Genomic DNA, 26,519 nt, shown 5'->3' with positions numbered 1-26,519 from the left:
TCTACTCTGAAGAAAGGTTTTGAAAAAAGATAATATTAAAAAAGTGTGATTTTCCTGCCTTATCCCTTTGCACTCATTTTTTCCCTTCCTTGATATTTGTCTTAAATATGAAGCAATCAAAGCAGCAATCATACAACTAGAGCATACACAGATTTTGGAAAAAAACTACAGATGGGGAGAACAAATATTTCCAACTCAGTGCCATACCCTACAGTTAATTTCCTTCATTTATGATATCTACCAACGCTTGCAGCAGTCTATCATCTCTATGCTTGTAAGGTTTGGCACTGTAAAAAAGATCAACATAGTCACTGTACAGACTTTCTTCTGAGCCTCTCAACTGGGAGGGCTTGTTCAATTTTTTGAGGGCTTGATAGAAGTGTTCATATGGAATGTTTAACTTCTCATTTGCAGTCTTCTCTGGCAGTTCTTTCTGGTCCATCTGTCTGCTAAAAGCACTTTGTAGTAAATGCAGCATGGCCTCTGATGGAATTTTATCTTCTGCTTTGTCACTGCTGCTGCTGGTGTCTTCTGTGGCTTTGGGATTCTCACTCAGGCTCTCCAGTGTGGTATGGTCCTAGAATACAGATTAAAAACAGAAAAAAAGGTCAGGTATCAATGAAAGACTGACTGGATTAAGGTTTGCTCTGCTTGGTGATCTCCATCTATGTGTGGGCAAATGTTATTTTTCCATTCAGGAGCCACTTAGGCATCTAGAAAACAAGCAGAGCATTATCAAGCAAAACAATCAAAAGGACTATGCTGTATAAAATAGTCCCCCCACAAATAGGCATTTATAAATTCAGATTCCACATTGGCAGGATACAACACGTCATTTTATATCAGTATTTGTCCCAGTCTTAAGGGATATTTCTGGTTGTGCCACGGAACACAGCACTCTAAAGGAAAGATATATGCAATGGTGATGGCAGCTCTGATTGTACCGTGTACGCTTAGGAAAAGGATAGAGCCATTGTTTCCATGCAAACTTCTCTGTAGATGATCTCACCTGAGAAAAAGACAGTGAAATATGGATAATGGGTGGTCATAACACATATCTAGGAGATCTTGGAAGAGCAATCCCAAATATAGGTTCACAGAGCAGTTGGTAAGTGCCGTGATCTTGTTTCAACAGCAGTGTATGCCTGCAGAGCTTCCTCATTCAACCCAGAACTGTATTTCTAACTAAACACTCATTTTATCTTCATGTAATTTTTACCATATCCATCCATTTTCTCCTACAGCACCTGCTGAATCCAATTTATCTTCTTACCCATGGCTGCTAGACCTGGGGGTATTTATGTAATGTATTTAAAGACCATTATCATGCCCACCTTTCATAACCTGTCTGAGGAAGGTTAAACTATTGGTGCTTTATGGATGTCCTCATTACTTAATGGGGAGGCAATTTGATTGGTAATGGGATTATTTTCTGAATCTGTAGATGTAATTAAGCACATTGAAAATATGCATTACTGCCATCCTGCGCATCCTGAGATCCAGGGTCGCTCTGCCTTGTCATATTATTAGAGCTGTGTTATCTGTAGGGTAAACAGGGGGTGCTAAAAGATGTGGATAGCAATAGATCCACTGAGCCAAACCTTTTGAATCAATGGGTCTCTGACTTTTGTCAAACCCTTTGTTCCTGAAATTCCTTCCAAACTCACTGGAAGCACTCCAGCAAGCAAAGTTCTTTTAGAATGTGACACTTGTTCTCAGTAGAATTACATAGATTTATTGAGTCTGTCAGAGGTGTCTTCCTCCCTCCTTCTACCACTCAACTGCATTAGGCATAGAGATGCTTGCTTTAGGAGCAATTTCCTGTTATCCTAAAACCCCTTAAATTTTGCAATTTGAAAACAGAGACTAATAAAAATACCAGTTGCTGAGATGCACAAAATTTTGATATACACTCAAAACCAGTCAGGGTTTAGATGAAATGAATACAAAATGAATATGTGTCCTCTTACTAGGCAAAAAACAAAACAAAACAAAACACAACTTATAAACTGAAAAACATGTAAGGAATAAATGTAATATAGCTCTACCTCTACAAGGCCTGTTATCTTCTCTACTCCTCTTCTGTCATTCTGCACAGCATTGTAGGATGTATACACACGTGGCTGCTTCATGTGTTCGGGCTGGGTAGCGGTGCCATGCAAAATCAATTTCCAGTTTACAATCCTCCCCTCATTTTGTATTCTTCTGGACTGGAAAACAAGCGTGGTATCAGAATAGGTTCTCAGGACATAAAAGGTCAAAATAGGCCCTTGAATGCAAAGTACACAGAAGCAACCAAAGTAAATTATCAGGCTTTCAATACCTACCTATAGAGTATGATTCATAAGCACCAAACCCCCAGATGTAGAAGAGACAGATTATATTAGAATATGGGATTCAATACAATAGCTTAATCACTGAAAATATTCACATTTTGATCTAACATAATTATTAATTTATCGTGTAAGAATCAATGGAATTTTGTCATAATGCAGAATGCTAGAAGTTACTGAAGTAGTATTTTGCATCATTTGAACTTGTTCACTAGGCCATTCCTTGGTAATTTCCTTATAAAAGATACCATTAGAAATGTGAAACACTATTGTTTGCTATTATGTGGTATACAACAGCAATCTGAAATACAGTGTGTGGAAGCAAGAAGAAAATGCTTATTTATAAATTTCAGTCGCTGTACTTCAGAAGTAGAAAGTGGAAGAGACAAGTAGAGAAAACACAAAAACCTGTGAGGTGAGGAAAGAGTGTATTATGCCTTGAGGACAAAAATCTTGCTTTATTTTAATTTTCAGGAAGCTCTCTCTTGAAATGAGAGCTAATTTACAAACAAAATGCTCTTATTAACTTTGTTCCACAAAAACGCATTCAAAGAGCAGATTAGCTGTAGCCATGGGGTTATCTATAAGCCTGCAGCATTAACTACACTGCTGAGAGTGATATTTACTCCTGATGCCTTGTCCATCTGCTCAGTTCTTGGCAATACCCTCCTGTTTATAATTTGAGGTCAATAGGGGCTGAAGGCTCAATGTCTAACAGGAAGATTTCAGTTTTTGGCAAGATCTGACCCCTAAAGGGCAAGCTTATTAACCGACAACTTCAATGAGATGAGTGAGCTTGATCACTCTCTCCTTGAAGGGAATTATTTTCAGTTGCCTACCGAGCAGCTTAATTCTGGTGTCTTGTTGTTGTAATCCATATCCCCAGGTGGCTTTAGTAAACTGATTTATTTTGTATCTGTAGACGACTTGGCTTTAATCCTTAAACATTGTTCAGCACTAGATACTCTCAGACAGAAATTAGGAAAACATATACATCAGAATAGGTTCCTGAGATCCCCTAAAAAATCATTTATTCAAAAGGTTTTCAGTTAATGAAAAATGTGCACATCGACCAAGAGAAAACGAGATCCATGCTGTGTTCTTTTTTGCAGAAAAGAATTTCCAGTTAACTATATGTTAATTTGATTTCAAATTTCAATCCAAGAATCACAGAAAACTTTATTAAATGATTAATTTTGGTGATGTGCAAAATACAGTCATGATTTTTTTTTTTTTGACAGGTATGTGTCAGTGAAACGAGAATGGTGCTTTGCACTTACATAAAGAACAAGATAACCTGACTCTTCCTTTTTTTCTTTAATCTTTAAACTAGCTGGATGTCTTTCTGGTGATGAGTGATCATTTCCTCTGTGTCAGCTCCCAAACACAGCTACTTAGCATACAGGCATACTTACCATATCAGTAATTCTTAAAATCCAGGTGCCTGCTGGATTTTCCCCCCATGTGTGGACAGACATGAAGTCCCAGTTCTTGAAGCCATTTGGAGATTTGTCTCTCTCTCTCTCAGCCAGTAAGACAGTGCTGGTCCCTGTGTGGGTGTGAGATCAACACTCTGATTGTCTGTGTACTGCCTGGTCCTACTTTTCATATTTGTCAGCTTGCACACTGCCTTGCACACTGTAGAGCAGAGGTGACCTGGAAAATACACTGTTCAGCAGTGGCTCCTTTAGCAGTAGCTCCTGTAATTATTTTTACAGCAGTGCTTAGGAGTGCACAAGCTGTTAGGTCACACCAAGATACATCTTGTTTAGTGTTCTATCTCTGGCACAAAAAGGTAGTGAGTGCACATTGAAGAAGCATAAGGAGAAGACGTCAGGCACAATCAGTCTTTCCCACCAATAAGCTGTTCAAGAAACTTCTGAACTGAAAGTTTTGAAGGCGAACCAGCTCATGCAGTATTATGAAACCACACTTTTACCATGACTTCATCACCGATTTGGGGTTTTTTTGGTGAGTGGATGTCTATTGTTACTGGTCCTCCAACAGGTTGAAAAAAGCATTTGCATTGTTATTATTACAAAAATCCTGCAGCTCCCCAAGCATTTCTGCAGCAAAACAGGTTTTACTACACAGGAGGAGATTTATTTGGCTTTTTTACATATAAGGGAAAAAGCAAGGGAGCAATATTTACATAATAAGGACCAGTGAAGCCCCAAGAGATATTTATATATCTATAAATTGTCACAATTTATAGATATATCTAAAGGTAACACCATAAATATAGAAAAAGAATGTTATACATTTGCTACTAATGTTTTGTAGGAAAGTAGAAAAGCAGCAAGAAACAAAGGAAAAACAATTTAACCATGAAAGCAAAATAATAATGCAGTGGAGGCAGCCGTACTTGATGATTGCTACCTAGAAAGAGAGAAATTAGATCACCCTGATATTTAAATTCATATGTGAACGCTTGTCAGGTTTTTTCCTATTAATACCAGTTGATCAAACAGACTTTAGTCTTAGTTGTTTATAATTTTTTTTTGTCTTATTGTGTTGTTTCAGAGCATTATCAAGACAGCTTGCCGTATTCTAGCTCATATAGTGCAGTTGTACTAAGGTGCCTAACACTTTGGTTTTTTAAATACACCAGTGGGGAGATGCATTAAATGAAACCTAAGGAATCAGATATCCTGAGTTTTCCATTAGACTGCTAAATCACAGAAGTCTGATAAGAATTATTGATCTGTACTTCATTGTCTGCCAGGAGTCCTGAGGTTTCATAGATCCAGTTGCCTCTGTGAAAACATTCTGTGCCTTCTTTTTCTGAAGTATGATTTTCAAATCTCTTTTCACAAAAATAACCCAGACCACTCCTTGGTAATTTCAGGTTCAAGAGGTTAAAGAGGGATCTGTATAGCTCCCTGGATGCTTTGTCCTCACTGGATTTGTCCAATGATATATTTAGCTCTCTTGAACCATTCAAAACCACTTTTTTTCTTTAAGTAAACGCTATACACTACAGCAACACAAACAAAGTATATCTTTCCCTCCCGTACCTGATGGAGAAACCAGAGTGACATGAAGATCACCTCTGCGGGAATACTCAATCGTTGCCTCGAGCTGCACGTGCTCTAGAGATGCAATGGAGTTCTCTCGACCCTCACAGGCTTTTGTGGGAATTTCAATGATGACTTCTTCATTTGCTCTTAATAATCTGTCAAAATTGAAGTAGTTCTTTTATTGCCCACGGGAACTTTTGATTCTGGGTCATGAAGTGTAAAAAACACATTTCACAGCCATTTCAGAATGATGAGAAAGGAAGAGTCAATTCCAGCTCAACAAAAAAAGAGAATGTCTGCTGTTCATGCTGTGCACAGAGAGAGAGACTGCATAGCTTTCTCCACACAGTTCCCATTACTTCCAAACAGAATGGGAATCTAAATCTCCACACAAATAATTCTAAACTCAGGATCATGGGATCTTTGTTTTCTTAATGTAACATACAGGACTGCAATAAATACACATAAAGAGCGAGTGTGACACACATCAGTAGTGGGTCAACATTGTGTGAAAAAGACAGAGCCCATAAAAACAACTTGATAGGAAAATAGCATAAATAATAAGATTAACAAGTAGTGACTCTCCAAAACACTGCAAAATATTTCTGCAGACAGACCTTTGTTGCATTCACATGGTATACTTTCAGCCTTTGAAACAGATATGTTTTTCTGGATAAAAATCCATATGAGAACATGTGGAGACGAAAAGAGCCTGGATATCCTTACTGGTTAACCAGCTCAGTGACTAATGATAATTAACCTGTCTCTTCAGGCTCACTGTGCTATTGGCATGTGGCTGATAAGACTTTTCAGTGAGCCTTTGGGACACCTGTGTTTCATAAGAGAAATGCTACAGACATGACTAAAGCTCAATAGATCACCTTGATTTCAACATCATCAACATTTGTATACAACCCAACACAGCAGAAGAATTGTTAAGACTCATTACAGACACTTTTATTTTTTAAACATCTTTGTGAGACATTGGTATGTTTTTATATGTCTTCTGATGGTTGTCTAAAAATTCACAGCCTTGCTGATTGGGCTCAGCCTCACAGTATCATCCTTTCATACACTGTGTGCACAAGCAGACATAATGTTAGTCTTTGTTAAGGCTTCATGCTAGTAATTTCTACCAGCCTTACACTAAAAAAACCAAACCAAGAAGCAAATGCTGCTTGCCTGCCTCTGGGGAATACAGTCTGGCAAAACTAAATGAATCAAAAGAAGTCCCTTATTCTCATTCAGAGCAATCTGTGAAGAATATGATCATTCAAGCTTTATTATAATAGACACCAGAGTGGTAACTGGTAATGCAAATCCTTACCTGGGTTCAAAGCTCTTGTCTTTGACAATACACTCTCTCTTTTCTGGTACATGTTTCCATCTTTTGGGATCAGCTAAATCCACCAAGGCATTGGCGTTGAGTAGCCCAAACCCAAATCGGCTGTTGACCATCAGTCCTGCTCCATTTTTTTTCCATCCTGGATTTCCAGCCAGTGGATCATATTCTGAGGTCCATACTACCAAGTGCTGCATATCCCTCCATGTTAGACCTGGGCTGTTCGGAAAATGTTCCTAGTTAGTTGTTTCAGGGCTATCTATAATTTTTCTATCAATTATTAGACTGAAACGCAAAGTGCTTTGAATGTATATAGCATCCCACTGTTTTATAACACACAGCATGTTGCACTTATCCTCACAATACTTCTCCCGGCAGACAAGATTTCTGTGTCCACGAAGAACAGGTATCTAGCAAGAGTAGACTCCAAACCCCCAAAACAATTCAAGCATTTAAAGTTAACTAGCATTACTAGAGTTTGCCACCCATCTTTTTAGGACTTGGATTTTGAAAACTGGGTATTTGATTCCATCTGTGACTTGGCTCCTGTCACCAAAGGGCTGTGCAGTAGAAAACAGAGCTGAATCTATGCCATACAAGTATTAAACCTATGCACCACTGCCTAAAGTGTTTTCTGTGGAAAAAAAAAAGCCATTGTCCTGTCCTTTCTTAGCTTCTCCAAGGCTTAAATTCTGCCTACCTGCCCTACAGGATACAAACGTGGCTGCTTCCTGCCTGCTCTGATAGACAAGCTTGAGCACCTTCCCTTTTGTGCCTCATCACTGGCAGAAATTTTTCTGTAAATTGCCCGAGGCTTCATTTAAACTCCTGCAGCCTATTGTCTTTAAGCCACATTCTCCTGAATGCACGTGCACCCTCACTTTTACGTGCATCTGACCAGAAATCGGTAAATGCTGTTGCCAATACACAAACTATTCCTCAGTCATCATGATTTACTCACATAGGTTCTGCTTTCCTAGGAGGGTGTTGGGGCAAGTAGCTGCTTATTCTTAGTAATCAGCCTGAGCAAGTCTGACTGACAAAAAGTGGAATGGCAGTATGATGTAGTGCCTCTTAAAATAGGCATTTTGGGGAAGGTAGTGGGGTGGTTGAGAGAGGGCAGTTTCAAAGGTAATGGTGTGACATCTTACTTTGCTTCCAGTGCCAGAGCAAAAATTCCTGCTGCCAGAGGTGCGGATGCAGAGGTCCCTGTGTGAGTTTCTGTACATTCATTGTGAAGATCAACACTTGTCTGACAGAAAATGAAACAAAAGCAAAAGCAAAAACAAAACCAAACCAAACCAAACCAAAACAAAACAAAAAGCATAAATAAACAGTTGTAAATGCAGTCATAGCCATACTCACAAACATAACTATGTGTCCTCTACTTGGTGCGTATTAATACACTCTTCACCAGCAGAAAAAGTGATGAGTGCTTACATCTACTCATCTACATATTTCAATCCACACTTTTTACTTCAACTGTAATTTTAGTATCAAAATGTTTTGTGTGGGAACAAAATACTCCCACACTGAATATCTTATTTTAGTCTAAGGTTTCACAATAAGTGTTTCAGGCTTACTGGTGAATCATGAAAACACATCATTGTGTTGGGCCTAGAACATTCAAAATTACTGCTTACTAGGAAATTACTCATAGGATTAGTATTGCTGTTCTGCTCCCTCTTCAGCAGAAGAACTATAATTTGCAATGAATAAACACCAAACTCATCAGTCCATGTATCTAAATCTTGACTATAAAGAGAAGCCACTTAGTAAGGACTGATGTCCAGGCTAACTTGGAATGACACTGTTTAAATCCCCATCAGTGCAATGTATTGTAAAATTAGCGTCTACCAGGGCTGGACAGAAATTACAGGTATTTCAGCATCATTGTGCCACAGCAACTTTCTTCAGCACAATTAAGGAAGGCACACAGGCTGGTATGTCTGCTTGCTGAATATGGAAGGCTTGAAGGCACTGTTGTTTCTGTCTCATCTTAAAACAGGTAATGGCAAAGTATAGCAGAGGCCCTGACATCACAGGTTTTCTTTTACTGTGAATCTCTCCTCATTTGCCCTTGTGAACAATAGTGCCATATCAAACCATGCAGAGACCACTTTCATTCACAAACAACACTCACAAACTGCAGACAAATTTAGCATGTTGATTTAACTGCATCAACAAAATGATTTTGGTTAACCATTGCTTTAAGGTAGAAGAATACAGGAATGCAACCACCTTTTGGAATACAAATCCCTTAGTTTCCACACAAAAGCACTAAGCACATAACACAAAGCAGGCACTCAAAGCCAAGCACTTAAGAGGTCTCATTTATTATTTGTGTATATCATACCTTTCTATTTGTTCTGAAACTGGCAAAAGCAACTTACAATTCTTTGATCAGTATAATCCCCACTGCTGTATGCTGTGGCCAGAGTTGAAGAGCACTTCTCTGCATACCAGGGAGAAAGTCCTTGCTGAGAAGCACTGCTAATGGAGATGGTGTAGATGCTGTCAGTGTAACCATCACAGTCACAGTTGTCACCCTGACGGCCTCCATTCCCTGAAGCCCACACGAAAATGGAGCCTTTCCCATTTCGGCCCTAAGGAAAAAAAAAATGAACAGTTATCAAAGAGATTTCAGATCTCTCGATGTGTCCTTAACAACTCCTTTCCTCAAAAAGCCGAATATAGCAAACATAGCAGAGGAGCAATTACCGAAAGCACCGTAGAAGACAGAGACAGAACAAACCAGCTGTTCGAGATATCCCACCGCTCACCCTACAGCACAACTCTTAATCTCACTGGCCTAGGTTTAGTGTTCTGGATATAGCAGCCTTCCTCAGGTTTCCAGGTGAAAAACAGAGCCTGTGTTCAATGAGTAAATTTTTCCACATGCTGCTGTTTGATCCTCACCATTTCTAGAAAAACTGCCTTAAAAAAAAAAAAAGAATTGGCAAGTTTATCAGGGTTTATTTTGTTTTCCTTTCCTGTACTCACAGAGGTATGGGTTAGGAGTATGAATGACGGGCACACTGAATACCTTCCCTTCTCTCACAGATCCGTGGGTTAGCATTACCAGCCTCCAGATATAACCACATAAAACATCACAGCTATCACAGAGGAAACATGCATCACTATCCAGTCTCAAGCTCTACTAGTTCCTCAGAGGAAAAAAAAATGTTTCGTGTGACAAGCAAAATTTCATGTGTTGTTCATTATTAATATATATGCACATATATGTTCATTATTAATATGTGCACATTTTAATATTCCACAGCAGTTGGAATACGAATCATGTTTTTTATCATTCCACTCAGGTGAGATTTGAAGTTATTTATGTAAATGCTAAGGTATTTGCAGCACTTAAAACATTAAAAGCAAAGAAAAATAAGATGTACTCTGTGATGCAAGTTTTAAATTCTGAAAGACAAGCCACATCAACTGCAGAAAACCATACAATGTTTTTGAAAACAAAGGTTGCAGTCCAGCAATGCACTGGTGTATCCTAACACCTGCTCTGAATTCACTTAGTGTGATGGTAACACTTCCTTTGTTCTTCCAGTTAAGCCTGTGCTCAGGTGCTCCACCAGAGCAGCAGTGAAGAATCCAATGATTAGAGCTGTTGTCAATCCCAACACTGGCTGAAGTTAGGCAGAATGGAGACCAGACAGACCTTTGCAAAAGGAATCCTTGAATCCTGAGAGACAAATGGGTACATTTGTTCACCATCAGAAGTAAAACAAACTGTAAAAAAAGATACATTCTCCACCAAAGAACCTGCTTTTTCAAAGTAAAACCAATAAATATTTGTTGCCTAATTTTTAATTTGTTTCTTTAATTCTTTAATTCTCCCTCTTCTCTTGCTGCCTACCTATGGGCATATAACCTGTCATAAGTGCACTCCTCTCAGCCTCCATTATTCCCTCAGTATTTTTGTCAGCTCTCAGCATTTGAATTGTTCTCACCTTTTCTCCTGCCTACTGATGTTAATTGCCCTCTATCCAAAATTTTCTGTTTGCTTGTCCTTCAAGCTATTTCTCTCTTCTCCCCTCTATGATTCAGTCTTCCTCTTTTTATTAGTACCTGTCCATCTTTAGACATCTTTTCACCTAATTGGTAAGAGCTAGTGTAGTTTACTGATAAATTCATGGCAGCTCTCAGTTTGCACCCTATTTATCATCCAAACAGATTCAAAGAGTGTAACATGAAAAAAAGAAACCCATAAAAATGTTGCTCCCAGCACTCTTTGTGATGCATTTGTACATATGCATTTTAATTGGATCATGACATACACCAATTTATAAGTTAATGCAATTAGCACAATACAAGCTCATCCACAGGTTGCTAAAATGCATCATTATTTCACACAGCAAAATGTTCATGAAGCAGGAATTTTGTATTAAATTTTATGGGCTTTCAGTGCAGGAATCCAATTACTGTTCAGTGTAAAACAAGTAGCTGAGAAGGGTGGATGTAGGGTGAGACAAAGGCAGCAAAATTAAGGATGAAAAAAAAAACTTATCCACGGAGATTAACAGCTAAAAACCAGTGTAGAAAGCCCTAATGATGTTTTCTCAAAAGTCGTTTCTAGCTGGAAATTTCTCTCACCTGTACTATTAAAATACATCATGTCCCTTCAAATATATTTGAGCAAAGACAGCACAAACAATTTTAATTTTTTCTCTGGTATCAACCATTTTAAAATTCTCATCCCTGCCAAAGTTTTGCTTTCTTTTTCTCTGAAGTATCGTACCTGGTTTATCCCATACTCGAAAGCCTTTTGTGCCAGTCTCCCAGGTCCCTCCACAGTTTTACCGTCGTCATTAGGGCCCCAGCTTGCACTGTAAATATCCACATGTTCTGGATTGAAACCAATTGAACTGGCCTCAATAGCATCAGTGACTATTCCATCCAGCATTCGTATACCTTCACAAGAAAAAAAAAAAACAAAACAAAACTGCAAACTGGATCACTTTCTGTTCCTTCCTCCTTGTCTTTGTTAGCTGGTTTTAATGTTTCCAGTAAAATTAAGCCACAAGTACTGCAACCACAGCCAACTGCTGTTCATGTAAGCAATATTCAGGATAGATCTTGTCAGCATAAAACAGTACAGTTAGACTTCATTTGCAAAGCTCAGTGTTTCCCTACAAACTTAAAAAAAACCCTTAAAATCTTGTAAGTCTTCTATTTATTTCTTTCTCCCCTTCTACAGAGACCCAAGAAGATGACATCTTGCTTACTGTTCCTGTTTTTCTTATTGCATTCTCTTTCTTCCTCTTTCCTCTCTCTTACATCTGCAACAAAGATTTCTCAAACTGCTAAAATGATACTGAAATAAAATAAGTTTTACCAACATTACTTTTATCTTTAAGAGTTCTAGGAGCTTTAGTTCAAAGACATAGTTCTGAATGTTCTGACCAAAGCAGTAGCCCTCACAGTTATTAATGGTTTTGCTGTCTCTGTGACGCTGTACTTTCACCAGCTCTTCAGTCTCCACCACAGAAAAAATATCTCACTCTTTTTCTACTTCCAGTTTTCTCTACTGTGAGCAATCCAGAGATATCTAGTCATTAACAATTTAGTAGGATGATTACGATGATCTAATCTCCTTCAGAACAAAAAATTCAGGAATAGGCAGTGGTTCATCTGCACTGGATCCTTTGCTGTGCAAAGTCACAGCTCTGCAGTGGGGCTGCTACCACTGTCCAATGCTGGAAGACAGCAGAAAAAAGCAGAGATCTGGCAAAATTCCCACTGTGGCATGGCTTTTACAGCAACAGCAGCAATACAAGAGCCACAGCAGTCAGGGTTCTGCCTGTGTTTACAAGCAATAAAAATGTCTGGGTTCCCTTGGATTTGCCAGGTTAGTACTACAGCAGCTGCACCATTGCTGGCAGTTGGTGACTTATGAGTCCTCATTTTCTAGTTTCTAGAAAATTTTCTAGTTTTCTAGTTGGGATTTTGCCGAAGAACAGCAGGCAAAATGTAGTCATTCTATTAAAAAAAAAAACCCCAAACTACTCCAAAATACCCAACAACAAAGAACCTCCAACCTTACCTTGGAGCTCAGTGTCCTGTTCTTTTTTTTATGCTATGAAGCAGGGCAAAAAAGACTGCAAGCATAGTTCTTTTTCCAAATGGCTGACCTCTTAATACTCTTCATACCTCTGAGATAAAGCTGAGCTTTATTATTTCATATTCATTAGTGCTAAAACCAGACAAATCTGCTCTACCACAGCTGCTCCACTATCACTCACAAAGCAGGGAAAAGCACCGAGGTGTAACCTCAAGTACAAAAACACCACTTATCCAGGATTGTCTTAAACTGAGAATGGCTTGATTACTCTTTTTTCTGTTGGCTCAGAATTGCCAGATTCCCTCATGCCAGCAAAGATCTGCCTGTGTGAAAGTGACTGCAAGCCCCAGGCAAGAGCTTGCAACACATAATGAGAAAGTGGGAATGGGAGGAGTAATGTGCAGATACTTCCCACAGAACAAGACAAAGACAAGTCTGCCAATAAATTATAAGGAATAAATAATAAGGAAATAATAATAAGGAATAATAATAAGGAAAAAACCCAAACCAAACCCAAAAACCCAAGCCAAATAAAAAAAAACCAAACAAACCCCAACCAAACAACAAACAAACAAAACCCACAAAACCCAAAACAAAACATAAAATTCAAGTAAACAGAAAAACCAAACCAAAACAAAAAAACCTAACACCCCAAGAACAATGACTCCACACTGATGAAAACAGTTCATGGAAAATCACTGCCTTGCCCTCCTGATCATCAGAAACCCTGATAGTTCAAGTCAGCTCAGGGATTTGATGAATGCAGTGATAGTCCCCTAAGCAGATTCCAATTACGTCCTCTTGCATAAACTCTTTTTTATTCTTGCTCCCATCATCAGTCCCATAAAATCAAAACCAGGCAAGCCCAAGGTAATTCCAGCCACACATATATATATCTGCCTGGCAGAAAGCTATTTTTAGCAACATGTCACTGTGCACAAACTCTCAGCCCAGTCCTTTGTAAAATGGAGCTTCTTAACAATTTCATTTCCATGGCAGCACCATGGGAATATCATAGCACAGTGGTACAGTCAGGTACGCTTGAAAATACACATATACCCTGCATTGTACTGGAGGTGATCGATACACATTTCTCAGCTCCACAAAGACCAAGAGGTGAATGTTAAAGGGCACTGAAAGGTGTCACTTTGAAAGCTGGCATTAAGAATATTTTTTCTTCACACAGTGCACAGAGAAGCCCATAGTATTCACAGCCACAAAGTACTGAGGAGGCTAGTCAACATTTCAGAATAAGCGGAGGCATTGATGTGACTGGAGAGAACATTCATGATTGCTAAACTCAGCACTTTCACAGAAAACAAACAACCAAAACTCTTAATGGAATGTTTTGGTTTACCCCTCAAGGCAAAGTTCAACCAACCTGTGATGCTGAAGGTTGGAGAACAAGGTATTCTACATTGTCAGGGTTTCTTACTTTAAAGCAGACATTGCTGACTATCAGAGAGAAGTCACTAGCTGGACTGCTGGATTTTGGGTCTGGGACTGCTGGATCCACTATGGCAACTGCTACAAGCAAACATCCACTTAAGGACATCATCCTGAACTAATGTCAAGTAAAAGTGTGCCGTGTGTCATTGTCTTGGGTTGAAAAAAAAGTAACCAAAAATGTGTATTCTATTTTCATCTGTTGAAAACAGTTGGGAGATATTGCTCTTTATCACTTGTAACTCTAGCAGGGGAAGAGGGTGGATGCCCTCTGTTAATGGGACACTCTGATAACACCAGATATGGCAGTGCCTTCTCCTCCACCCATCCTCCTCCAAGGGATATCACCTGTGAATAAGGCCTCTCACATGATTGATAACATCACCTCATTCCATTGTGAGATGCTCCACCCAGTGGGAGGAGCCAAAGCCTTTCCACCAGCATAAAACCAGCAATCCCAAACACCAAGGAAGCCAGTTTCCACTGGATCTGCAGAGGAAGACTGGATCCTTTTTTGAGGATAATCTCTACTCCAATGGAGCCACATCTGTTACTCCAGGAGGACTTATTTCGGACTGCTTCCAACACCCTGACCAAAGGGTGTCAGGTTTTTATTCTGACTCTGTCATTGGTCTTTTGTACTATTGCATTTATTTTATTTTAATTTTACCTATTTTTGTTGTTTGTTTCTTCTTTCTCTATTAAATTGTATTTCTGACTTGGAGTCTCACTGGTTTTGCTTTGAAACCAGTACAGTCGTTTCATGGACTTAAAGAAAATAAAAAAGGAGAAAAAACAGCCTCTGGAGAAATGAATCCCCTACAGCTTGGATCATCAAAAAAATCTGCCAATGTCTAGCCACTCCAAATTTATCTCAATCTTTTGAAGACTTCTCTTATCTTCCACTGCTCTTTGAACATATTCCACCTGTCTTAATCAGTCTGCTCACATCTAACAGGTTACAATTTCTTTCAGATTTTCCATTCTTCCTCCTCCCTCACCAAAGTGTATGCTGTTTGCTACGTAATGTGGATTGCTGGACTGCTTTTCCTGCTGTTATTTCCCATTTCTAGATAAATTATCACACACAGATATGTCATTTGCATTTGCAAATGAGCACAGCTCATATGCAAAGAATGTGGAAGAATCTCCTCTGTAGATGCAAGAGCCTTAAAATATGGGCACAGTGGGCGTTCAGACATCTTTGCAGCTTCATCCATTTTGCCTTCCTTTGAAAATCTGACATCTTCATGTTATGAGTGAGATATTTTATTTAAACAGATCATGACAGTGTAATGCATTATGGCAAAGGCAAACTGCAAAGCTGACATCCATGACAGCTCAGTGAAGTAACTGGGAGCTGACAGAACACCACCCTGAAATGGTGGGAAGGATAGTTATGGGTGTCAATTGCCACTCATCATCCCGTTGTTTAAAAGGAAAAAGAGGGAATAATGGAAAAAGTAGGACTGTAGAAATAACTTCCTCTAAGCTAAATACCATTTGCAACTGATACTTGCACCATGATTATTTCATAAACAACTAACAGGTTGGCTCACTGATTAAAAAACAAAACAACGATACTGATCAATGGGCAAGAAAAACTCTTCTTGTTTTCAAGTTTAACTTATGGTGAGAGTAGAGAAGGAAGGTGTTGAAACAAAAAGGACAGCAGTTTGCATAACTTGGCTGACATGACCTTTTGAATGTGATTGTGTAAATGGAAACAATATGCTGCAAATATGGATGGGTATAATTTTGTGTACTCCTCCTTTCACTCTACTCAATCCCTCTTCTCCCCTGGATAAACACTAGTAAGTAATTAGTCCTTCATTCCTTGAAACATACTGTCTTAATTAAGGTTACATTATAAGTTGTTGTTATTGTTGTTGTTTTTAATATTATTATTGTTAAAGTTATTAACATTGTGATTACTAGTTTTATTACTGTTATCATAATCATTGTCATCCCTGCCAATACTGTTGCTGCTGTTGTTATATAGTCTACCTATCTGTCTATTCATAATCAAATTCCAGACTTCATTAAAGAAATCCTGTCATTACAGGCATCACTCAGCACTGTTGCCAGACACAATTTTAAGCTCATAATACTGCAAGATAAATGTTTTCTGAGAATGACCAATCATTCATATTTCAGATTAATGGTATCTGGCAACACTCAGTATCTGTCTTGTTTCCATTCATATTAAACATCTAATTATTTTTGTTTCCTTACCTCCAACCCTGGAGTTGTAGGCTACTCCAACACCACATTTTCTGTTGTTGGCTTGCATGGCAATTTCTCCTGCACACCGTGTCCCATGTCTGAATAAACACAGCAAGAATAAAGAATCATTACAGCTTTGTTGTGGTGTACAGAAAGACTCATCAAGGACCTTGATTTGTTCAAATTCTTCTTTTCAATGAATGCAATCCAGATAGTCAAGAGCTTTTGAGTTGTATCTACATGATACAAAAATATTTATTTCTCCTAAAGTTCATTAAATATAATTTTACCTACATAAAGCTCAAAGGAACATTTTCATGAGATGATAAATGCTTTCCTTCATCTCACTGTAGATACCAGTATTTTAGTAGAATGAAAAAGTGGATAAAATTATGGGCCTAAGAAGCTGTCTTCAGACAGAAATATGATACAAGTATTTTTTAATCACACATGGAGATACTTTTTTCCTAAATGACTACATTTATTTAGGATTTCAGAAAGTGAGCCTTTGAAGTATCCCCATTGCTAATTTTTTCTTGTCACAAGCTATTTTCCATGCAATTCTTTTTTTTTTCCCCCATGAGTGGTTCCAATTTCCTCAATGCAGAAAGCCTTCCTATAAGTCTTAAGGTAAGAGCATTCTGTTGTGTAACGCTACAGATTGTTATTCAATGACATGGTTCAATGCTTCTGGGCTGAATTCTATTTACTTATTAATAAAGGCTAGAGGCAGTACAGTTAGATTTAAGAGATAATGACATCATAACAGGAGGATAATGGCTTCTTTTTCTAAAATAACACTGTAACTAAGTAGAAATGCCATTTTTCAAATGTCTTATTCATGGGATTTTTATCCTTAGGCTGAACTTTTTTTTTCCCTCATACAATGATTTATGTGGTGAATCCTACTCTATTGTCTGATAGGAAACAGGGAACCAATGTGATCAGTTTTTTACTATCTGTACTGTGTAGTGGCATCCTAATTCATTTAAGAAATTGACTATTTTGTGTACCATCTTCTAAGGAGATCCCTTCTGTTCTCTTTCTTATGGACAACATCCATAATTGGACTACAATGGGTGTGCCCAGGTCTGATAGACCCATCAAGAGACTTTTTTTTTTTTAATTCCCAGTGCAAAGCAGACAATTGAAATAAAAACCTACTTTGGGAGGTATCATTCCAGAAACACATAGAGACACATGAATAGATAATTTCCTTCATCTTGCAAGAACACATCAGCACCTTGCACATGCAAAGACATGAAGAAATTCAGGACATGATAGGGAGATTACTGTTACGAAGTTCTTCATCTGGGAATCTTATCCCCGTGTTTATACCAGTGTTATGTGAGAATGCTCCCACAAACTGGAACACAGAAGGCTCCTTCTAAACGCCCAGTAGTGATTCTTTACATTGAGGGCAAGCGAGCACTGCCACAGGTTGCCCAGGGAAGTTGTGGCCTCCGCCTCCTTGGAAGTGTTCAAAAGTGATCCTGATCATCCTGGGTAGCAGGCTCTAGAGATCCCTGTATGAGCAGATGACCTTTAGAAGTCCCTTCCAAGCTCACCCATCTAGTGATTCTTTCTCTTATAAAATAATTGCCACAGGAGACACACGGAAATTTCTCCACTTTTATCTTCTAACACACAAACTAGCACTGTAATGTTTTGTTCTCTTCAGACAACTGTGAAGCTACTCACTTGTTTTCGTTTGTTGGGTCGTATCTGGGAAAGGGATCATGATCATTGTCATTGAAATCATAACTTGCCTTTGGGTCCTGCATGGATAAAAAGAAAAGCAGAATCCATTCAGAAACTGGAAAAAGGCATTTCTAAATTGCTTACGAAATAGGTGCTAGAGTCTGTATTTATTTACTCAATGTGCCTCGTATAGGCAGCAATCAAGCTTGTAGAATTTGATGGCTATTAAAAATTCCATAACCTTTTCATGGAGCTTTAATAATTTAGTATTAAACCACTACATACAAATGTGTCTTGGAAGTAAATCTACTGAAAGAAAAACAACACAACAAAGTGTCCACATCGTTACCATTGCTAAGTGACATTCAGCTTCCTGTGACAGAGACCAGGTTCCAAATCATGCCTAAGGCAAATATTTCAGTCTCTGTTCAGTCCTGCAGAGTCAGCTCTGCAGGAGCTGACTTAGAGAACAGACAATGAGCTGGGGACGAGTGTCTGTTTATCAAATTTACAACTGGTGAATGTATTCCACAGCATTCTAATGCTCAGACTTACATAATTGGCATAGATGTCCGTGTGATTCCACTCCAATCCATCGTCTAGGACTGTGATGACAACTCCCTTGCCTGTAAATCCTTTCTGCCACACAGGAATAACATGGAGATCCAGTTTGGGCAGGGATGGAGTTATTCTTGTATCTTGCTGTGGGACAGAAGAGGTTAAAATATATCAACATTTTATCCATTTCTACCAAACAGGTCCAAAGTCATATTTTAAAGATGCCATAAACAATTTGAACTTGAGTATTTTGCTCAGATTTTGCAAATACAAAACAAAAAATTGTTTCATTAAATACTTGTGGCACTGAAAGATTTACCCCACTGCTTGAATATCCCTGAAGTCCACTCTGAAAAAAAAATCTTGTATTTTTGGTCAGTAGGCAGCAGAAATGGAAAGGAGTAGTGGGAATGCACCAATGGATCTTGGAACACTGCATTAACAATCAGACTTGCTGATGTTTTTTCTTTCCATTTGATGAGACACAAGACAGTGCCCGCAATGCAATGAACTGGATTTCCTCCAAGTGTATTTTCTCCTTGGACATTAAAGTTTGCCAGAGCAAAATAATTAATGGGTAAAACAGTTAAGGTAGTCGTTTGGTTGGGAACAGCTGTGTTGAATCACAGTTTTCTCTGTCCAACTCTTATTGATGTTTCTGTGATAAATCAGCTAGAGGTATGAATCATGTATAGCCACCTATTCCACAGCAAGTTTTTTGAAGACTATCTCCTAAATGGGTAATTTTCCCCCTCTAACACTAAATGAGCAGTACATACATCTAATTTAGAAAACAGACTTGCAGTCCCCATAAAAGCATAGATGTGAAAAAAAGCATTTTCTTTCTGTTTCTCTGTGCACAATTATGTTAGCTGACAGCAGGTTTGTTTATGTCTTTTTTTCCAAAGAAATACTGCAAAAAATACAAGGCTTAGGAAAAGAATTTTGTTGTGGGGATGAAATTTCTTTCATTTCTTGCTATCTGTATCTGGCTGCTTCCATTCAAGAAATTTTTTGAGATTTCAAGCTTTGTTCTCTTGAATCCATTAAATAATATTTTTTCCTGGTGATGTGTTAAGGTACACTGGACAGAGCTAAAACTGTTGCCATCAAATCATAAAAATGAGGCAATAGTCAGTTATTCATTACAAGGCAAAAAACATATTTTGGAAGAAAATATCTAACACATTTATGCATTTAATCAGAAAAATTCAATGTGCATTGTGAACAAGGGTAAGCAGCATGTTTTTGTTTCTCATGTGTGAAAAGTAGAGGGAAATATAGTGAAATAGGAGGGAAAAGGAACTAAATCTCCTGGAGAGCAGAACATTGCCAGTTTTTTTTCCCCAGACTGCTTTTATGAATCCTGCGTGTGTTTGTGTATTTGTCTAGTATAGACATCTCAGAAATGTCCTGCTTTTCTGGATACAGGCAAGGATGCAAACTGACATTCTGCTTCAAAGAAAAGCTAAATTCTTACACATAACGAATTTTTTTTCTGTTCAAAAGAAGTCTGCAGGAATCTTCATGGAAATATTTTATGCTATGTGTTTTATAACTTATTTTTCCTAGCTCAAATGTAGGAAAGCAGCCTAGAGTTTGGTATGATTTCTCTAAAATGAACTGAGGAAAAGTATTTCCAGCTACTCAATTGCCATTTGTGCTTGACCTTTCTTTTGGATTTGTTATACCTGCCTTTAATTCCATTCCTAATCTGAGTGAAAGCAATGAATCCTAGACTGAAGGTACAGCTAAATGCACAATGGAAACACAGGCTCTTGGAACAAACCATGTAAAATCTAAATGATCAATGGTATTTCTCAAATGACACATGCAGACAGAAATTATAGAGCCCAGGAAATTTTTTCCCTGAGGTTTTGAGCATACGAGCAAGCTTTAGAGATGCTATAATAAATAAATCCTAGTCCATGTGGCTGAAAACACTTGCCACATTCATGCAGATGCTTTTGTTTCCATCTGGTATATGTATTCTGAACTACCATTTTTAATAAAGAAATACATGGCCAGCTTCAGATATGGTAATGGACTTCTTACATAAAAATACCAAATATTTTAAAGGAGTTTTTAACTGTTAACAATTAGTGATATCACACCCGCCCCCCAACCCCCGCCAAATACTAAATAGCAGCTGAATTGGCATCTAGAATTTTTGTAGAAGTGACACTCTGCAGAAGGGAGAAGGTTGCCTGAAAATGTCATGCACAGAGATCACTCATTTTTACAGCATACACTAATGAAAGAGACTCTTCATTTATTCCCTTCAGTGCAACCACTCCAGTACTGGTAAAATAATGCAGCTGATGGCACAACCACCTTCCCCAGTTCCACATGGCAACAAATTCTTACCAGATACCACTGCTGATTCCACATAGGGTCATTGAAAAGACTTTCTGCTGAGTCTCTCATGGAGGCACGCTTAGTTCGCTTTTTTTCATACTGCTGCTCTGCCCAAGACACCTACAATTATTTGTAAAAATATGACAAGTGAACCTCTTTAATTTGGGACTTTCTTAATCTAGAATATGAAAGCTTTTGTCACTCAAAGAAATTTTGGTGCCTAAGGCAAAATGAGCAACATTTGGTACAGAGGATTATTTAAACTGTACAGTGAGATTTAGAGAACAGAACTTGGTGAAATCACAATACTGTAGAACCAATGAACAGAAAATCATTAAGTACAAGTTAACAAAGAATTCTTATGAGTTTTTACATAAAACAACTTTTTACAAAGCAATTTTTTACGTCAAACAAAACCATGTAGTATGGCTAGAAGCTCATCTAAGCAATGGTGCTTACTGGAATAACAAAAACCACGCCTTACTTCTTTCTCCTACTTATATTTTATTCACTCTCTATTGGGAATGAGAAGGAAAGAGGAAAGATTGTCTCTGGCTTTTGTCTTGCAATCATAATGATGCTGTTACTCACACACCAGCTGGACCTCCAAGTCTCCTTCCTAGTGGTCTTTTGAGTGGTTAATTAGCAAGCTACCAATATTAGACTAACTTTATCACTGGCATAATTCCACTTAAGGCAACTGAAAGCCAAAATGTTCCAGCATGCCTTGATAAAGCATCAAACAAGTTGCACAGCCTTTGTGCACAGACACAGCCATCTGTAAGGCACTAGGTTGTATTTTAAATATGTATTATCCTTGAATGTATTACTGAACCCAGTTCAAATGAAATCCTGATGATGCCTCTCTCTGCGCTGTTTGCTCCTTTTGGAAAGGAAATAAAACATTATTCATAGTTGGTCCTTGTACAGTCACTCTGACACAATTGGTCCTTTTCATCCAAATTCCAAGCAGGCGAAGCAAACTCAGGTTCAGCAAGATTGCCAAGATCCTGTGACAAGGCTCACATGGAGGTGCCTTGGATCTAATCTTTTACTTTCAAGCTCTGAATAGATTCTGTTCCTTTTATCTAGTGTGATTGAACAGCTTTATGATCCTTTCATCTATCACCATATATGAAATTATAATTACTCAGAAGTTATGATTTGAAAGTATGATTTGATTAAAAAGCAATTTTCTAATGAAAGCCTAATGAAAATTCACTATAAGAACATAAATCCTTTAAAATGATAGCTGCATTAGGTATGTTTACTATTCTTTTTGCTATATATTTAGTCCTAAACCCCTTACAAACCTTGGTGATAGAAGATGAATATATCCATGCAAGTGTAGTTATTTTAAACTGCCCTACTGATATTTCATCCTTGTGCACACTTTGGACAATTACCTCTATCTTTCTTTTCTGCTCACAACAAAGCTTGATCTCTTTACCACCCGACAGTAATTAGCAATTGACAATTTTCATGCTTGTTAATTTTTTTCACAGTGAGCAAGTGCATTGAGGGGAAATGAGCTGAAACTCTCAAGCACATAGGTCAGGCAAACAAGTCAAATGTTTGTCACTCAGCAGCTGGATGAGTGACATCCATCTCCAGCTAAAGCTGAAGGCCCCATGCCAAATCTCTAATCACTGATACATAAAGCAGTAAAAAAAAAATCTTGATTCAAGTCTACTTACAAGAAAGTAGATTTGGAAACTAATGAAAATACTAGAAGAAGTTAGGTAACCAGATAATTTTATCCCTTCAATGTATTCACAGCCTTTATCTGTTTTAAAACACACACTATAGGAGGCAGACGAATATTCAGATTAGAGCCAAGTTTTACCACAGCTTTCACACTTAACATACCGTAAAATTCATGAAGGCTTTATGCAAACAAAAACAGGATTCCCTTTTCTCTCCCTTTTTAAATGTTGAATCTAAATCTTTTTAAGTAGGCTGCTGCTGTATAAGAGCAGCTCTTTAGAGCAAAGGTCCCTGTGTAACTACACAGGGTTACATGATTGCTTTGTGTTTATACACTTACATAATGCATAATTACATCTCATTTATTCACAGAGTTAGTTTGCATACTAGATGGTAAATAAAAAGGAGATTGGAGTAAATTTAACAAATCACCTGCAGTGCTTTGAATCTAAGAATGCAAGGATGCAATTATGTCTGGTAGCAATATAATACAATCACTTCCCTTCCACTACAATTTTAGAATGTGATGTAGTCAGCACTCTCATTCTTCCCCACATAACAGATTCATTTGATGCAGTAAGCCCAAAAAAGAGAGAAACTGCACACAAAACTCTGATTCTGAACATCATACTACAATGACATGGGACATCTGGTCATATATATAGGCATAAATTGGAACTAGTTTAGACTGCATCTGCAGGTTTGAACATCCCCTGGTTAGGATTATTTCAGCTTTAACTGTTAAACCAGCTCCTGTTTGCAAGGAAATAGTTTTGAATAGTACGAGGATAGTACCGTTTTGAAAGAAAACAGGCAAAACCGATATCCTGTCTTGCCACACAGAGTATTTCCTCCTATCTGACATTTGCATCTAAAACTTCCAGGTAGAATATTACTCATTCTGAAGTGATTTGTCCCTAAATGATAATTTGCTGGTTTTGACAATAGTTTACTTCATGGTTTGGACAGCTCATATTGTCACAATGATTGCTGCAGTGATGCTGATCTTGAAATCAAATGTTGTTGTTGTGACATTTCCCAGAAAATAGTTTGTAAGAGAGGCTGACAGCTTTCTGGTCTCCTCTTTAAATTTGTCATGCACTCCAGTTTTTCATTATGCTTACAAACAGAAATGCTTCTTTCTGAAATAAAGCCAGACAAATGAGGAGTCTGCTTCACCAGTGGGTTGTACCTTAGACCCCTGGCTCTCCAGTTTGCCTGTTCTCTGATTGCAGTGGCATATTATTGTAACAAAAGATTGCAAGTCTGGAATGCATGATGGATCCTTTGAGAAGGGATTTTAGCTTGTTGTAGAAGCCAATCCAGCAGGACCTCAGCCCTTTTTCCCTACTTCTTTTTTTTTTTTTTTTTTACTTAATATTCAGTCACTTTAAATCAAACCCAATTCACATGGTAATTGCACAGTCGTGGCTTAATTAAACTTAGTGCATCTATGGATTTTTACTTTGAACCCAGCCCCTTGGGTTCCCTGTTTACATTTTCATCAGTGGCACATCAACATCTGAAATTCTGGTGCTGCATATCTTGAATCTTAATTTGGAAAGGTCTTGTAAAATATGAGGTAAGGGAGGGTCAGATTCTACCTGTGAATGACAGAATAGTTAAGTATTATTCAGCACGAGTGTGGATGGCTGAATATATTAGACTTGCAAAATGAGGAAGGTCTGCCTGTGATCTCTTTATGAAGCTAGCAGTAAGGAGACAGAATAAAATAATTTTTTAAAAAATAATATATGTATCACTTACTCGCTCATCATCAGAAAGTCGCTTAGTGATATGAATAGCACTTCTTCGGGATCTTCTTGGGTGACTTTTATGTCTGAATAAGTAGTGGTTTTTCAGTGATCCAATCTGTAAGACACAGGCATGCTTTCATTATCAGGAGGTATTTCCCCACTATGGGCAAGTACCATCAAAAAAACCCTGAAAGATCTCACTCTGCCTAAAAGACAAAGAAGCAAGAAACTAAACTTTAGATATTTTAATCCAAACAAGGAAGTACTCTTCAAGTAACAAGTGCTTCTTTCAGCCTGTGTGCTGCTAGAAGCAGTTGTGGGAGTAATTTCATTTGGGCTACTCAAGTGCAGTCATTACTACTATAGTACCCAAGCTACACAGCACCTGTAGTAGTGACCACTACACTCATGAACACACCTTGGCACAGCCACATTTCGGTGGACAAGTCGCTCACCAGTTTTATCTGCTTTTCCTGGATGTCAGCTGGACAGGTGTGAAAAGCTTTGCATGGCTTCAGACACCTCACTGCAGGGCTGGGTTGTACAGGCATCCACTGTAGCAACATTTTCACTTGCTCAGTAGCCAGCCACCAGGCAAACCAGTGCACCCCGCTGACTCTGAACACCCCATGCCCCTAAGGATGGGCTCTTTGAGAGCTGTGGGGGCAAATGTACCAGCTACAGTGGCAGAAGGACAGAACGCACAAAGGCTGGAACACACCTACGGGTTTGGGAGTGTGGAGAATACGGCTGTGCCCTAACGCGGGGCTGGGCAGGCAGCCAGAGGGATCTACCTATGATCAGCACCGGGGGTGCAGAAACGAGCTGACCGCGACCATGACCACAAGGCCGGGCAGGGGGCAGCAGGGTCCCAGCGTTGGGGGGCGCCGTGCCTGGCACAGGACCCTCACCGGGAGGTGAGAAGAAGCTGCTCCCTCACGGCCGTTACTCATCCCTGACAACGCTGACGTCATGGCATCCCAAAAAAAGCGCCGGAGGGATGGCTAGAGAGAAGCCCCGCGATGGCGACGAAGCCGGCGGGGCGAAGGCGGCACGGGGCCGCAGCCGAGACCGCCCGCACTCTCCTTCTGCCCGCACTGCCGGGGGGGAGCCGAGCGCCCTGCCCGATCCCCTGTGGCACAGCAGCGTGCCCGGTCGGTCACCTCACGGAGAGCCAGCTGCCCTGCCTGGAGCCCTACAGGGAGAGCCGGACGCCCCGCCCGACCCTGCTCGGTCCCGCCAAGGAGAGCCCGAGGTCCTCGCCCGGTCCGAGGAAGAGCCGAGTCGCCCTGCCCCGTTCCCTCTGAAAGAACCGTCCCTGGCCCCGCGCCAGGAGCGGACCCGGACCCTGGGAGGCTGCAGTGGGGGACCAGGAGCTTTATACTCCCCGGAGCCCCGCGGGCGGCAGCCGTGCACAAGTTTGAGGGAGAGGGGAAGGAAGGAGCCTCGCGGAATAGGAAAGGAGCTCCGTCGCGGAGCATCCTGCGGGATGAGCCGCGGCGGCTGTCCCCCGCCCAGCCATACCTGCCCCACCAGGTCGTAGTCCAGCTCGTCCGCGATGGCTCTAGCAGCGTCGAGGCCGGCAGGGATCTCCGCTGCCCACTCGTTTAGGAAGAGCCGCCCGGCGCTGCCTCCTCGGGGCAGGGACCAGGCTGCCAGGAGCACCGCCAGGGCCGCGCATCGGCCGGCCCAGCGCTGCCTGGCCATGGCCGCGGGACGCTGGAGGGATGCGGACGCGCGGGATGCGGACAGGATGCAGCGCCGCGTTGCTACGCGATAGCGCGGAGCGGAGCCCTGCCTGCCTGCCTGCCGGCGCGGCTGCTCGAGGCTCACAGACCCTCCGGAGCCGGAATGGAAATGAGTGTTTACACGTCAAAACGACGACAGCCATCCTGACGTCAAGTGTACCTGGCCCCCGAGCCGTGGAGGGGTGGAGTGATATTCCTCGGAGGGCGCGGAAGGGAGCGGGATGGAGGCGGGGGCGAAGCC

The 26,519-nt window shown here is 39.8% G+C and overlaps 1 protein-coding gene across 1 annotated transcript; it reads right to left on the bottom strand.

The window, feature by feature from the left end:
* PCSK1 (proprotein convertase subtilisin/kexin type 1) lies at positions 1 to 26,237 on the bottom strand. Its single transcript, XM_063422306.1, has 14 exons — positions 26,055 to 26,237; positions 24,541 to 24,645; positions 21,076 to 21,186; positions 18,706 to 18,852; positions 18,151 to 18,227; positions 16,459 to 16,547; positions 11,455 to 11,627; positions 9,089 to 9,301; positions 7,847 to 7,947; positions 6,681 to 6,914; positions 5,351 to 5,508; positions 3,749 to 3,882; positions 2,049 to 2,210; positions 1 to 577 (listed from the first exon to the last, which is right to left on the bottom strand). The coding sequence occupies exons 1-14, from the start codon at positions 26,235 to 26,237 to the stop codon at positions 215 to 217; spliced, it is 2,250 nt and encodes a 749-aa protein (XP_063278376.1). The 3' UTR covers positions 1 to 214.
* Positions 26,238 to 26,519: the final 282 nt, after the last annotated feature.

This window comes from Prinia subflava, chromosome Z, assembly GCF_021018805.1.
Source record: "Prinia subflava isolate CZ2003 ecotype Zambia chromosome Z, Cam_Psub_1.2, whole genome shotgun sequence".
Taxonomy (NCBI): domain Eukaryota; kingdom Metazoa; phylum Chordata; class Aves; order Passeriformes; family Cisticolidae; genus Prinia; species Prinia subflava.
Note: the sequence above shows the minus strand (reverse complement) of the source record. Positions and strands in the feature narration are given on the sequence as shown.